At 32.3% G+C, this 13,363-nt stretch overlaps 1 protein-coding gene across 1 annotated transcript in view; it reads left to right on the top strand.

The window, feature by feature from the left end:
• LOC119067937 (serine/threonine-protein kinase TAO1) overlaps positions 1-13,363 on the top strand; it is a 51,594-nt gene that overhangs the window by 1,022 nt on the left and 37,209 nt on the right. Inside the window, exon 2 of the mRNA XM_037171252.1 lies at positions 4,426-5,121. Within this exon, the coding sequence (XP_037027147.1) occupies positions 4,933-5,121 (189 nt within the window). The 5' untranslated portion in view covers positions 4,426-4,932. The remainder of the gene's footprint in view (positions 1-4,425; positions 5,122-13,363) is intronic.

The raw sequence follows: 13,363 nt of genomic DNA, 5'->3' as shown, positions 1-13,363 counted from the left end.
ATTTTTTTTCTGTGTGTTTTTTTTTACCTCAATTTTAATTTACCGAAAGTCATAAAGTTGCCAATTTCTTATGCGAAATTATGTGTATATATAAATAACTGTGGTGTAGAGCCATCATATTATCGGATTAATTGGAAAAATTCTACAGCTAAAAATGCTTTTGTTTCATACAGTTGATTCGGTTGAAATATATTGATAGGTTGATGGGATCGGCTAAATTAGTTATATTTTCGAATTAAAATTTGAGAGGTGATTTATTCCCATCTCGGCTGTTAGCTAGGAGGTCAGTCCACATTGCTGGTTCGTGGTGTTAGTACTAATTACGTATTCTACCTCTCTTCTGTTTTGTACATTTTTCACTTACTGGAACTTTTAGTATACATAAGTGCTGGTATGATTGATTAGGATTTCTATAATCTGCAATGAGATGGAGTCTTGCCATTTTTTTAGTAAACAATTGCTGTAAAGAAACCTAAAAAATGCGCTTTGCTTTTTATAGAATTTAGCTTGTATCAAAAATATATATATTGTAGGAACACTTCATAGAGTCTTAAATCAATTCTCCCCGGTCTTTTGAATGCACACTGTTGCATTACACACTGGATTTAGAGCTGTGATGTTGTTTTTATTAAAATAAATCTAGAACGGTTTTTGAACCACTTTCGTCAGAGTCGATTAATAGTTTCTCGATCTTTGAGACTGGCCTCGATTTTCCCTAGCTGTGAAGGATTCTGAAAAGGCTTTCCAGCCAGGATCTCGCTCATATATCATGGATTAATCCGACACTGATGTATGAATTAAAAATCCGTTTTTGCAACTAATAGTTACAGAAGACAAAAATTTCCTATTGAACAACATGATGTAGGAATACAAATGGTCAATGCAGTCTAATTTGTCAGTTGAACTACAGATTTACTACTGCCACGAGGCGTTTTCAAATCTTCAGTTGAAAAGTCCCTTAAAATCTGGATTTCTCTTTCAATTTTTTAATCTTACGTTCAGGAAATTAATTCGTAAAAAGAGTCATTTGACTTATCTTTTCAATAATAACTTGAACCGACCAGATCGACAAGTTTTTTTCCTCATTTTTCGTTGTTATTTCGTCTCATTAGCATTCTTTCATTAGCACTTTTCGAAACATGTTTGTTTGTTTACAATTTATTAATGTCATTTCTCGACTAATAAAACGAGTTGTATTTGCTTTAGTATAGCAAAACATATGTAAGATATTATGTGAGAAATGAACCCTTAAGTTATTGTATTTGAGACAACTGGGAAAACAGAGCAAGTTTTAGTGTCAAGATCACAGGGGTTTTGTTTTCGTGTAGACCTGTCGACAGAAATAGGAAACTTTTATGATCATTCTACGAGGTAGACACCTGACGGTTTATCGATACTCAGAATGTTAATACGGAGAACAATAAAATTAGTTGGAATTTCCATAGAAAAAAATTCCGAAAATATGGGTACACGGAAAATCCGTGAATTTTGATAAAGGCTGTGTAACTTATAATGTAGCTGTAGTTTTTATAAAATAGCTGCAAGACTTATAAAAATATAGCTACTGAACGCATATTCTATTAACATTGGTTATTTACGTGCAATATGAGTTACACAACTATATTATGGATTAAAGAGCTAAATTATGCACCGTGGACACATTTTATAGCTAGGATCTGCATATTGTAGCTGTGTACTCTATATCATAGCTGTGTAACGCATATTTGATGTATGAAAAATATAGCTGTGTGCTGCATATGAGACCATGCATTCAAGTCGGACTCAATGTTAATATACAAACAAAAACTGTTCTAAAATATCTTGGCTGATTGTAATGAAGCTTGATGATCAGATTACAGTAATACCTTTTTAATATAGTCAGAATCCGTAGAAACATAGACGAATGAGAATATCAGAAATTTCACTGCATTAGAAACGAATTAGTTAATTAGCCAAATCGTAAAAGCCAAACTCGTCATTTCACAGAAAATAATTGAATTCGTGATTCTTCGCGCGGTTTCAATTCACTTTTTTTCAGAACCTAGAACAATCCTTGTAGTGACAACTCACAAAAGTGAAATATAAAAACTACACACTTGAATTAGGCTGTGTGCCGCATAATATAGCTGCAGGATTTATATTGCCGTAGCAACGCTTCGAAATAAGAACGTGTTAAAGCACAAGCAAAATTAGCACATCAGCAGCACAGATGACGGTCGGATTCTCAGGTTAAGCATCAATCGGCGCGGTTAGTACTTAGATGGGTGACCGCAAAATTCATGAAAGTTTGGGGAAAAAAATTATTTCTCGTGATAGATTTGAAATGTGGCTCACAGCTATAATATAAATTACACAGCTATTTTAACTGTAGTCTTCGCAATATACATTACACAGCTATATGCCAAAAAATGGGGGTGCTAAGTCCACTTATAGCTCTCACACGCATATCAGGATTTTCCCTGTACGATATGGGTAAAAATACCAAAGTCTCTGAACTTGATTTCGTCGTTAAAGTGATTCCGAACAAAAGAAACCCAATAGAGTTGAAAAGCTGAAAATTGGTAACAATCCAATCCAAAAATGAATTATGAGAGAAATTGAAATTATTTTTTTTAATATTTCGTTGTTTTTTTTTTAATTTTCGACCGCAAATATCTGATTTTTATCATAATATTTATGGTATACGCCACCAAAATATTTAACATTTCTTGTGTTTGGTAGTAAGGAATAACAGGCACGATAACATTGCACACATGTGATGCAAATTTTTAACGCCGAAATTTGGAGGCGGCTCGTCCAAATTCATTAATTAAATGAGTTCGGATATTAAACAAAATTGGCAAGTGTTTAAGGTTCGGAAAAAATGTTTTTTCACACCTAGGATCAATTCGTCCAATATGAAAAATACTATTCGAACCACGGACTAAAAGTCTTGTGGTTGGATATGTCTTCATTTTCGTTTTCACCTTGCTTTGATAGCCATATTTTGTACCGACTACAGTCCTTTTTTATGTGACTCAATCTCTTGCAGAAATAGCATTAGGATCCAATGCCGATTCCGATTCATCATAAATTTAATTGTTTGAATGCCGTTGATATTCGTCTAACACCTTTTCATGAACAAACCCAGATGATAGGTCGCCTTCTTCCCTTGCTTCCAATGCAGTAATAAGTGTATCGTAACTTCTTGGTAAACTATTTAACAGCATTGCAACATTCCACGACTCCGAGATTTCGTCTTCACCAATATCGACCAATTTTTGAAACAGATTGTTCATTTCCCAGTTGCAAGTTTGTCGTATAATATGAACTGTGTTGCTCAGAGTTGCTTTTTCATGCTATTTTCGTAACGCTTCCCACGAGTCCCAGGCGGGAGTCTATTTTCGAATGTGAGCGAGCTGATCGTCCTCAGCAGCCAAACCAATTAGTGCTCGGGTTTTGGTATCATGCTTTTTCCACTCTTCTTCCTCCAGCTGCTGTTCCTGACGCTGCTACACCATTTGCACCTGATACTACTGCATTTTGTACCACTCGAATCTTCATCACTTTTTTCCATAGATTTTCTTTGATGAGAATTAGTTTCATTTTGTACTTCCAGGTTCAGGTTGAGTAATTTGAATTGTTTAATTTTACAATCCTGGATTCTTTTGAACCTGGCATTTTGTTTCCACAGTTTTCCTTAGTTTGCAGCCGTCGTGTTCCTTAGTTTGCATCCGCTGGTGTCTGGGCACCATAACCTGTTAAAAGACTAATCTTTCAGACAACTAGTTAAATACGTCTTTATTGCATGACTTCAAGAAACAGAATGAAAATTATCCCTATTTTCCCTATTTTGTACAAGTAAATTTGGTTTCTTTGATTGAATGTAAATTGTACTGTCAACATGCAAAAGTGTGAAAAGCCATGGTATAGGTATTGGAAAAATGCGGACAGAAAATGCGAGATAAAATTTTATAATAATCGCTGACGTCCTTTGTGGATGGTCTTTCGCTTTATATTCTTTTTCAATCAAACTATTCAATTTAATTGAAAATCAGAAAATCCTATAGAAAATCGCTTTGTGATATCTACCACAATTTTTGCTCCGTAGAATGGACATTGGTGGTGGTAGAGGTAAACAACATTGAACTAAATATTTGATTTGATAAATTCAATATCACTATTCATACAACGTTGGTGATAATGGGAGATTAAGTTACTAACTGACAGAGTCTATATATTAAATATAAAAATAAAAAGTCAAACCAAAACTAACTCAACAATTGAGCTGTTAGTAGACGGTAAATAGAATCTATACATTGGAGATATTGTCGTTGTTGTTGTTGCTAATTCCTCACTATCAGTTCCTCGTTATAAATTTTTTATTGATTGAACATAAAAGTGTAATATCAGTAAAATTAATATTTTTTTTCGTTCTATTTCCAGTATACGAGAGATAACAACACTTCAACAATTGAAACCATCCAAACACATTTATAAAAATTCCGACCGCAGAAAATACAAAGAATTTCACCTTTGGAGCACATTGTTGTAAATTTTGCCAGTTAAAACAGAGAATTTTATATCAAAATAATCTTATCAGTATTCGATACCAATAAAATTCACCCGAAATAAATAAACGCAAATAAATTAAGTGTACAACACATCATTTCTTAAGAGTGGCATTAAGTAAAATAATACAGAGAAGAAAAAAAAGAAAAAATAATTTTCAGTCAAGTGTTAGAGACTCAATCGATAACAGAGTCTATTGTTTCGGACTCTTTCCCATTTACACCGTGAACATTTACAACAATTTTACCAATCACCGATTGTTGTGGTGGCGTCCAAAGCCAAACAGTGTTTTACAATATGTGCTAAAAATTCAATGAACATTTCTTCGTCAATGATGTGCGGTAAATCGCGTATGGACTGCATCAATCAAAGCTGATATAAATGGATAGCAATCAGCATACGGGTCCGGGTCCACCGGCCGGATCAACAATGAAATCGAAAGGACATTCGGACCGTTTGGTCACCGGTCCATCATGCCGGGCATTACGTACTGCCGTTTCGGCACTGTATTCAGTTGATGATTTCATAAGAGAGAAAATTGGCTCGGGATTTTTCTCTGAAGTATATAAGGTGAGTGTTTTGTTTGTTTGTTCTTTTTCCTCTTTTTCAAAAATTTCTGATTATATGACTGAAGGAACAGCTGTTTGATGATAAATTATTATTATTTTTTTTTTTGGACATATTGAAGAGCTCGTGTGCCATTAATATCCGTTAATGAAAACCGAAACGAAAATATTCTCGTAAATAAGAAATGAAATGAAACGAAGAAGTTACAAAATTTCTTCGTCTGCCTTGGCAATGAATGACATTGTTGCCATACAATTTTTGATTCAGATTTTGAGTAGATTCGATTAAAAATTTGAAAGATTTGCTAGTACCCGAAATTATTTATTGTTTTGATCTAGCTGTGACATAATTTAATCGGACATGGGCTAATATTCCATATAGAAATTGAACAAAAATTTTCCACTCACCAAACCAAAAATAAACATTCGGTTTTTTGGCTTTTGAAATATAACATTTTAACGAGAATTAATGAAATGTAAAATGACACACAGTGCATCGCATGAAACATCAACAAGCGTAACATTTATTACCAAAAATTTTCTTTTAGTAAAATGCAAGTTTTTCACTTAAGTAATTGAGACGGGGCCAAGAAAATAAACTTTTTTTGTTGTTGTTGTCATTTTCATGTAGGCAGATGAGTTTTTTTTATTTTCGTTTGGCGTTTGTGTTGTTGTTTTTGGTTGATGGGTCAGGCGAGACAGATTCGACATGTTGTCATTGAGTGAATTGTTTGCGTCTGCATACCTCCCTCCCAGTTCGAACTTATGATATATTACCGAGACACTCTTTTTGAAGTATCATTCTCCTCAGATGCAAACCGATTTTGATTTTTTTTTCCTTCTGATTCACACACAAAAAATTATTTTTGTTTACATAAACCGAATGATTTAATATCTCATGCATATAAAAAAAATAATAATAAAATGTTGCCATTAGTTGCCTCAAACATTGATCTTCGAACTCAGCTGTATAAAACGACCTTGTGAATGAAACGAACAAAAAATCAACATACTTAATGCTTATAAATATATATACTCAAACCTCAAACACTCATGCATATTTAATTGATTCTGCGATTGTCTTATTATTGCGTTGATTTTTTTTAAATATATTTTCTTCATTCAATTTACTTTTTATTTTCCATTCATACCCGCAATGTGCTACAATCTTCAGCTGCTTGACAAAATTGACTACATTGTATTGTGATTTAGGCTCAAATGTTTAACTCCATAATTGATCAAACAAAAAAGTAGAAAATCTTTTTTTATAAAGAAACAAAATTAAGCTCCGTGCTGTTGCTGTATGGCCGGATTGAGGCTTGGTTTGATTTTCTTCTACCTTGTGCAATTTATTGAATCAAAAAAAAAATATTTTCGTCGATAACAAGGTGACATTACAGTATTTATAAATACAAAAATGGTTCGTTAATTGATTTATTAATTTTTCAATTATATTGATTTTGATTTGTAATATATTTTGTAACGACAATTGATTCCATCCATATATAGAAAGCCAAATTGTGATGCTAGGTCATTTTGTGATCGCTTGAACTAGATTTGCCAATTTAAAAAAACAACAACAACTGTACACTGAATAAGGACAGATAGCGGTTTTTTTTTCTTCTCTTCTCTTCTCCTTCTTGATATTGTCCCTCGAATTACATTAGCTTAATCATGACTTAATCACTAGAACTTTGAAACGAAATTAATTGAATTTATGATTCGTGCACCGGTTGCATTTTTCATGGAGTGGAACGAGTCGGCACAATTTATAACGAGTTAGACTTTCGTAATACAGTAACTATGTGACCGCACTTAAATAAGAACTCATAAGAACGCAGCACTCGTTATTCATCCCTTGAAACGAATGGCTCTCGGTATTTTGGTACCAGATCCATAGTCACTGGAGAAAAGGAACAGTAAAGTGGAAACTGGTCACTTATTGTGACAAATAGAGGCACTGCCTCATGAATCTGTAATGCTATAATTTGGTGTGGCGTCGCATCCATTTACTATTTCGAAATGTTAATAAATTTTCACACCAATCCAATAATTTTAAGATCACCGAAAAGGCAATATCGAATAAAAGAAAACTGCTGTGAATGTTCGACCAAAAAATGAAAGAGAAAATCAACGATGTATATAGAAGAAAAGTATTTGGCAATTTTCCCAAAAAAAAAACGAGAAGCGAAATGAAAACATATACACGGTGAACGTACATTTTATACGAAAAATGCATCATTCAGAGATGGATTTTTGTGTGTATATTGAGATATTCATCTAACTTTTTGTTTACTTTTTGTTTTGTTTTGTGTAATCTTTCCGCCTTCAAGCTTAAAAAATTTATATTATGAAATCACAGAAAAAAAAATGTTGTTTTTCGGCTTAAAATTAGAATAAAAAAAGATATTCGTAATGGTGTGTGGTTTATAGACACACATTGCTTGATTATTTTCTTTTCGGCTTTATTACATGAAGAGTTTTGTCTTCGTTTTAACATCAACCATTTATTTTAGTGGATAGAAAGACCTTCTTCTTCTTCATGTTTCAAACGAATATATCGAGATTTTTATTCGGAAATTTAAGCATCATAAAAATGTTGTCTCTATTTTCGAACATAAAATGTAGTTTATGGAACGTTTAGTTCATTGAATATAAAAGAAAAAATTGAATCCAATAAACCTTGCAAGCTATTAACAGTCAGGAAGAATGTTAAAAAAAATAATTATTTAAAAAAATCAATTTTTACTTCATATACCCAATATGTTGGCGATGCATTCAATGACTATTATAACATAGTGCAATCCATTTCGAGTGTAATGCACTACAGTCAGATTTGATCTTTTCCTATTAAAAAATGGTCATATAACATGCATTAGGTCGTATGCACCTAAATATTGATTTTTATTTTTCTTCATTTTTTATTAATCATACGTTGTCCATAGTCAATACATAACATTTTTGTGTGCCTTGTTAATAATATACAAAAAAAAACTCTTCCAACAACACTGCACTCTTCGTTGACTTTAATTTTATATTTTGTTTGAATTGGGTACATCGCTTTTTTATTACATTTTAATTCAGTTGTCGAGTGTATATGAAGTTTGTTTTTTTTTCCTGTAACCAAAACGAAACAGTTAATTATTGTGATGATTCAAGCAGAAACTAAAATAAGAAAATTTCATAATAACATAGAACGACATTTTCTCTCAACTTAATTTTTCGAGTGGCAGCGGAGACAAAAATCTATTTTGAATTGAAAATATCAAATACACAGAAAAAAAAGACGAGTTGCGATATTATAATGTTTATTCGTCATCGCTAACACGTAATGTTTGTCGAAAAACCTTTTTGTTGATTTTTGTTTCAAAAGAAGAAGAAAAAAAGTGGAAAATAGTAACAGTAACCGAAATCTATAACTATAAAGCAGAATATTTATTCAAATTTTTCAGTTTTTAGATGTTGATTCTTTCATATCATTCATATCCAGCTGGCTGCTTGAAGCCAGTATAAAATAAATACAAAAAAAAAACTTTTTACGAAGTGGATTCTGTGTGAAACCAGACTGGTAAAGCTTTTAACTGTGCCAAAAGCGATTCCTCGGAAATTGTGTCCTTTAATACGAGAAAATGCAGATGTATGTTTAATAGACGACTGTGCCTTTTCAGTTACTTTTTTTATGGATTAACATAAAATGAGTCCTTCAGAAAGACGTAAAATAGACGAAGCAAAATAAAATTTAAATCGATGTTCAGAAACAGCAGTAAATTTTATGAGAATCATGATATTGCAGATCCATTTGGTTTAATATCTATGATAAAACATCAAAAAGAAAGTAATTTACCTCGAAACATGAAATTGAAGATTACGCGAGATAAACGAAATAAATTAGCTAAATTTTACAAATAAACACGTATACACCACACCGCCGAATGCCTAGCCCATATATACATGTACTAATTCAATTTTCACATGATGAGGGCATTGTTCCATTTTAAAATATTTCTTTTTTAATTACCGAAACCCTTTAAAAATAAAAGTAACTACATAACACCGCACCTCATCTCGAATTTCCTTCCTCTATTACGGTATGTAGCTTTAACAAACAAAACAGAATTTGAAAAAAAAATGTGATTAACATTCATAGGACGTATAACAGTTTCAAAACTTAAAGAAAGTTATTGCCCCTATAATATCAACGATAATAAATAACACACAATTATGGTTCATGTATGGAGCATTACATTTCTTTCTAATATAACATATTGAGTTACAATCTGTTGTTGTTGTTTTGTTATATGTTATGTGCATATAGTTTACAGAATGCAGCATATATCTTTATCTTTTCTGTTGTGAATGCGGACGGGCATTTTATTCATAAAAATATCTTAATTAATATTGAGTCTAAATCATATCAAACAAACACACAAGAATATGGAGAAAAAACAAATTGTATTTGAATTACATTTCATTCAACAAACATGTGCCTGTGATGCTTGTGCTTTCATTGATGGATTAAAACATTGTTTCGGTCTTTTTTTTTCATTTCGGATAGAAATATCACTTTTTGAACAATATAAACATTTCACAGAGTTAAAATGCGAAAAAAAAAAATTGGTTGTGAAATTCGACTTAGCATGTATAGTACGTGCTATAGATAATTGGGATAATTAAATCACACAAAAAAGAAACAATTAATAATTTACATATTCATGCTTTGTCATGAATGATGCTTTCGTTTATTGAATAATCGAGAGTGAAAGTTCATGTAACCATTGACTCTTCTATCTGTAAGTACAAAAAGCATATACACTTCATCTAACAAACATCGAAACGTCACAAAAAAAAATTGCAGAATTTCTCTATCACCCTTGATGTAACCTATCACCGGTGGTAATAAATTATTATTTGACTTGTCTCATTCTTTTTGCGTCATTGTCTTTTTCAGACAGTTAATCAAACTGCTTTGACACATTACATATACGATTAATAAAATATTTGTATCATATTTCAAATTGACTGAATCTTATCGAAATCGTTCCAATATCAAAAAAAAAATAAAACGTTCCAGAAGAATTTGCTACGGTAAGCTTTTGATAAAACTATGTATTTTACTTTGCTGTACTTTGCTATAACCCATAATACCGTATGATTTATATGTGTCTTTGTACTCAACTTACTCTGTTGTAGAGGCATTTCACGCGAATGTTCCAACCGCGACAGATTTTCTTTCCATAAATCTCGTGAACCAGATTTGCTAGAACATAGATTATTTAATGATTTGTGAACTTGCGGCGTTAACGTTACTTTCATATGCATAAATAGTAGCCCTATTCACTTAAAAAAAATCCATTTCAAAAGTTCCGGATGAATGTTGATTTCGTTTCTTTATCTAATACTAAGCTTCGTAATTGACAAAAAATTGATTAGACTGGCGCAACGCAATCGAAAATTTATTTGTTTCTATGCGTTACCATACGTTTATTTGCGTTTCTATGCGTTATCATATATTTCCGTTTCAATGCGTTTTCATGTAAACTTTGATTCTGTTGTTCGACTCAGAAACAGTTTTTTTTTTGCCAATTATCATGTTCTAGATAAGGCTTAGTATCCGATAGTGAAACGAAATCGGCATTCCTCCAGAAATTCTGAAACAATTTTTTTAACGTGAGTAGGGCTAATAAACAGCCGCAGCTAGTATTCCCTCAACTGGTCTCTACTGTATTGTTAGCACTTTATTTATCGGTTGTTGCTTGTCACACATAATATATTCATAAAAGGTGAGAAGCTCCATAAACACAGATTATGTAAACGTTACAATGTTGACCAGCTGATGCCAAGTCAGCTGTACACCTAGTTATATATATATATATAAAAAAATCATTTTCATACTGCTGAAAACAAATAACTCGAAAGTTGTATACGTAAATAGTCTTCTATCCATGCATACATATCTGGCACGGGTGGAATTCCGTAGAGAAAATGTTACAGGTGCAACGTTAGTGTAGAGTGGCTGTGTAAATATTTTACTGCTATATTCCGCAAATCGATTTTTATCGAAATTCAATTTTTTATTATCAAATTTATCGAACATTTATTGCATACTTTTGTTCGATTATCGTTGGGTTTTCCTTCGTCGTTCGTTTTATTTTTCATTGTCAATTGTCTTTTGAACACAAAAAAATCATCATCATGTGGAATGGAAGAGAAACTAATTCAATTTTATATAGCTCTTATCAAAGAAATTTTTTTCAACAATGAAGAAAAAAGCCACGAAGAAGCAAGATTAAATGAATAATCATGTGGCTTAAAATATAAAACTCAATCAAACTTGCTGATTGTGTTCAGGGCCTATTATGTAGAATTAATTTGCAAAATTTGCAAAAATTCACAGAAATTCACAAAAATTTTCACAAATTTACGCTTCATTTTCAGCACATTTTGCAAGTCTTTGCGTTCTGTTGTCTGTTTTAGTACAATTTAAAGTGAAGAAAGCAATTAATTTGACTTCGAAGGTGTGTAGAAGTTATTTTTTGAAAAATTTGGCAAATTTGAGGAGAATTTTGTGGGAATTTTTGCAAATTTAATTCTACATAATAGGCCCTGATTGTGTTTGAACATTTTATTGATGGTTGACATTCGCCTCTAATTAATGAAAATCGTTTGTAATCGAGCGTTTCAATTAAAAAATGAAATAGATTTCTGTTCACATGCGGTTAAGTGTTGACTTTTGTTTCACATGCTACACAGATGAAACTAGTTATGGAATCAAGTGCAGCGTCGACATGTCCACATGTTTGACGAACCAGGTTTTTTTTTCTTAATGAGAATGAACAAACGGTTTATTTTCGGTATTAATATTGCAATATCTAACTGATAAAAATGATTTTTTCTTCTTCTTCTCATTTTCATTTGAACTGTCCTCGCTCTGTTTTCTTTTATTGCAAAGAATTACTAAAAATAAAATATTCATTTTTTAATAATTGGATACGTGGTTTGATCTTTCGATAATTTATTTTTTCCGAGCTTTCGATTACAGTCAGTAATCTTCTTCAGGGAACTAATGTATTGTATCGGTTACTATGATTGTTTGTATGTGTGCGTGTTGCTATGTTATTTGTTCTATTGGTTTTGGTGTATGTGTGATGTCTGATATTTTTGGTAATATTGGTTTCCATGCATTGCTTAGGACCAGACCTTTATCGATGTTCATCAATTGACCTTGGTTTTGTTGAATGGCCAAACCTTCTTTGATTTTTCGCAGATGGAAATTATTTTCTCTGACTATTAATTTTGAGTTTTGCCAATTAATTTTATGTCCTTTATTTCTGATTGTGTGCCTCGCTACTGCTGATTTGTTATATTCATGACGACGGACGTTTCCTTTGTGATCTTCTAATCTTTGGATAACTCTTTTCGATTCTCCGATGTATGTTTCATTGCAAGAATTACATGGTATATTGTATACCCCAGCTGGTTCATTTTTCTCTTTATCCTTAATTTCATTTAGCATATTTTGGACTTTGATGCCTGGTGTAAAGGTCACTTTCCATTTTAGCCTGTTTCTGAGGAATCTACCGACTTTGTTTGATATGTTTCCAATGTATGGTAGAGGGACCCAATGTTCCTCTAGTTTCTCTGGGTTATCGTTTTGTGCACTTGTGTCAATAGTTGTGAATTTTGCTCTCATTCTTGCTATTCTTGTCGTTATGAATTTCATTGGATAGTTATTTTGCATTAAAACGTTCGTGATGTGGTTGAGCTCATCTTCAAGATGTATTGGAATAATACATCAGTCGTTGATGGCATCGTCTCTATGTTGCTGTTATTCAACAGCATCATGAAACATGGATGGATCGTTTCTGTTATTTTATTGTCAATAAAGGGGAAAATTCCCTTGACATGTGTGATAGATTTCGGATAATTATCCTTAGGAAATGGCAAAATAAAATTTACAAAATGAAAACTTTTCCGAGTACCGTTTCGTTTTAACGGTCGTGTACGTAATACCAGCTTCGTGGATCGTGGTAAAACATATTATATGTTATGATGTATGGCTGAGTGGATACGGAACAAGCCTGTGAAAAAAGGGTAAATGAGATTTAAGGATTCAATGGAAATAAATTTTTAATATTCCGAGCGTAAAAAGCCAGCAACGTAGTACATAAAAACTGGGCGGAGTAGAGCTAGAATTTCTCAGCGAATAAAAATGTAAGCTTTTTATCTTAACGTTTTCAGAAATGCAG

This window comes from Bradysia coprophila, assembly GCF_014529535.1.
Source record: "Bradysia coprophila strain Holo2 chromosome X unlocalized genomic scaffold, BU_Bcop_v1 contig_130, whole genome shotgun sequence".
NCBI classification, from domain to species: Eukaryota; Metazoa; Arthropoda; class Insecta; order Diptera; family Sciaridae; genus Bradysia; species Bradysia coprophila.
The sequence above is the reverse complement of the archived record's forward strand: the minus strand, read 5'-3'. Positions and strand labels throughout refer to the sequence as shown.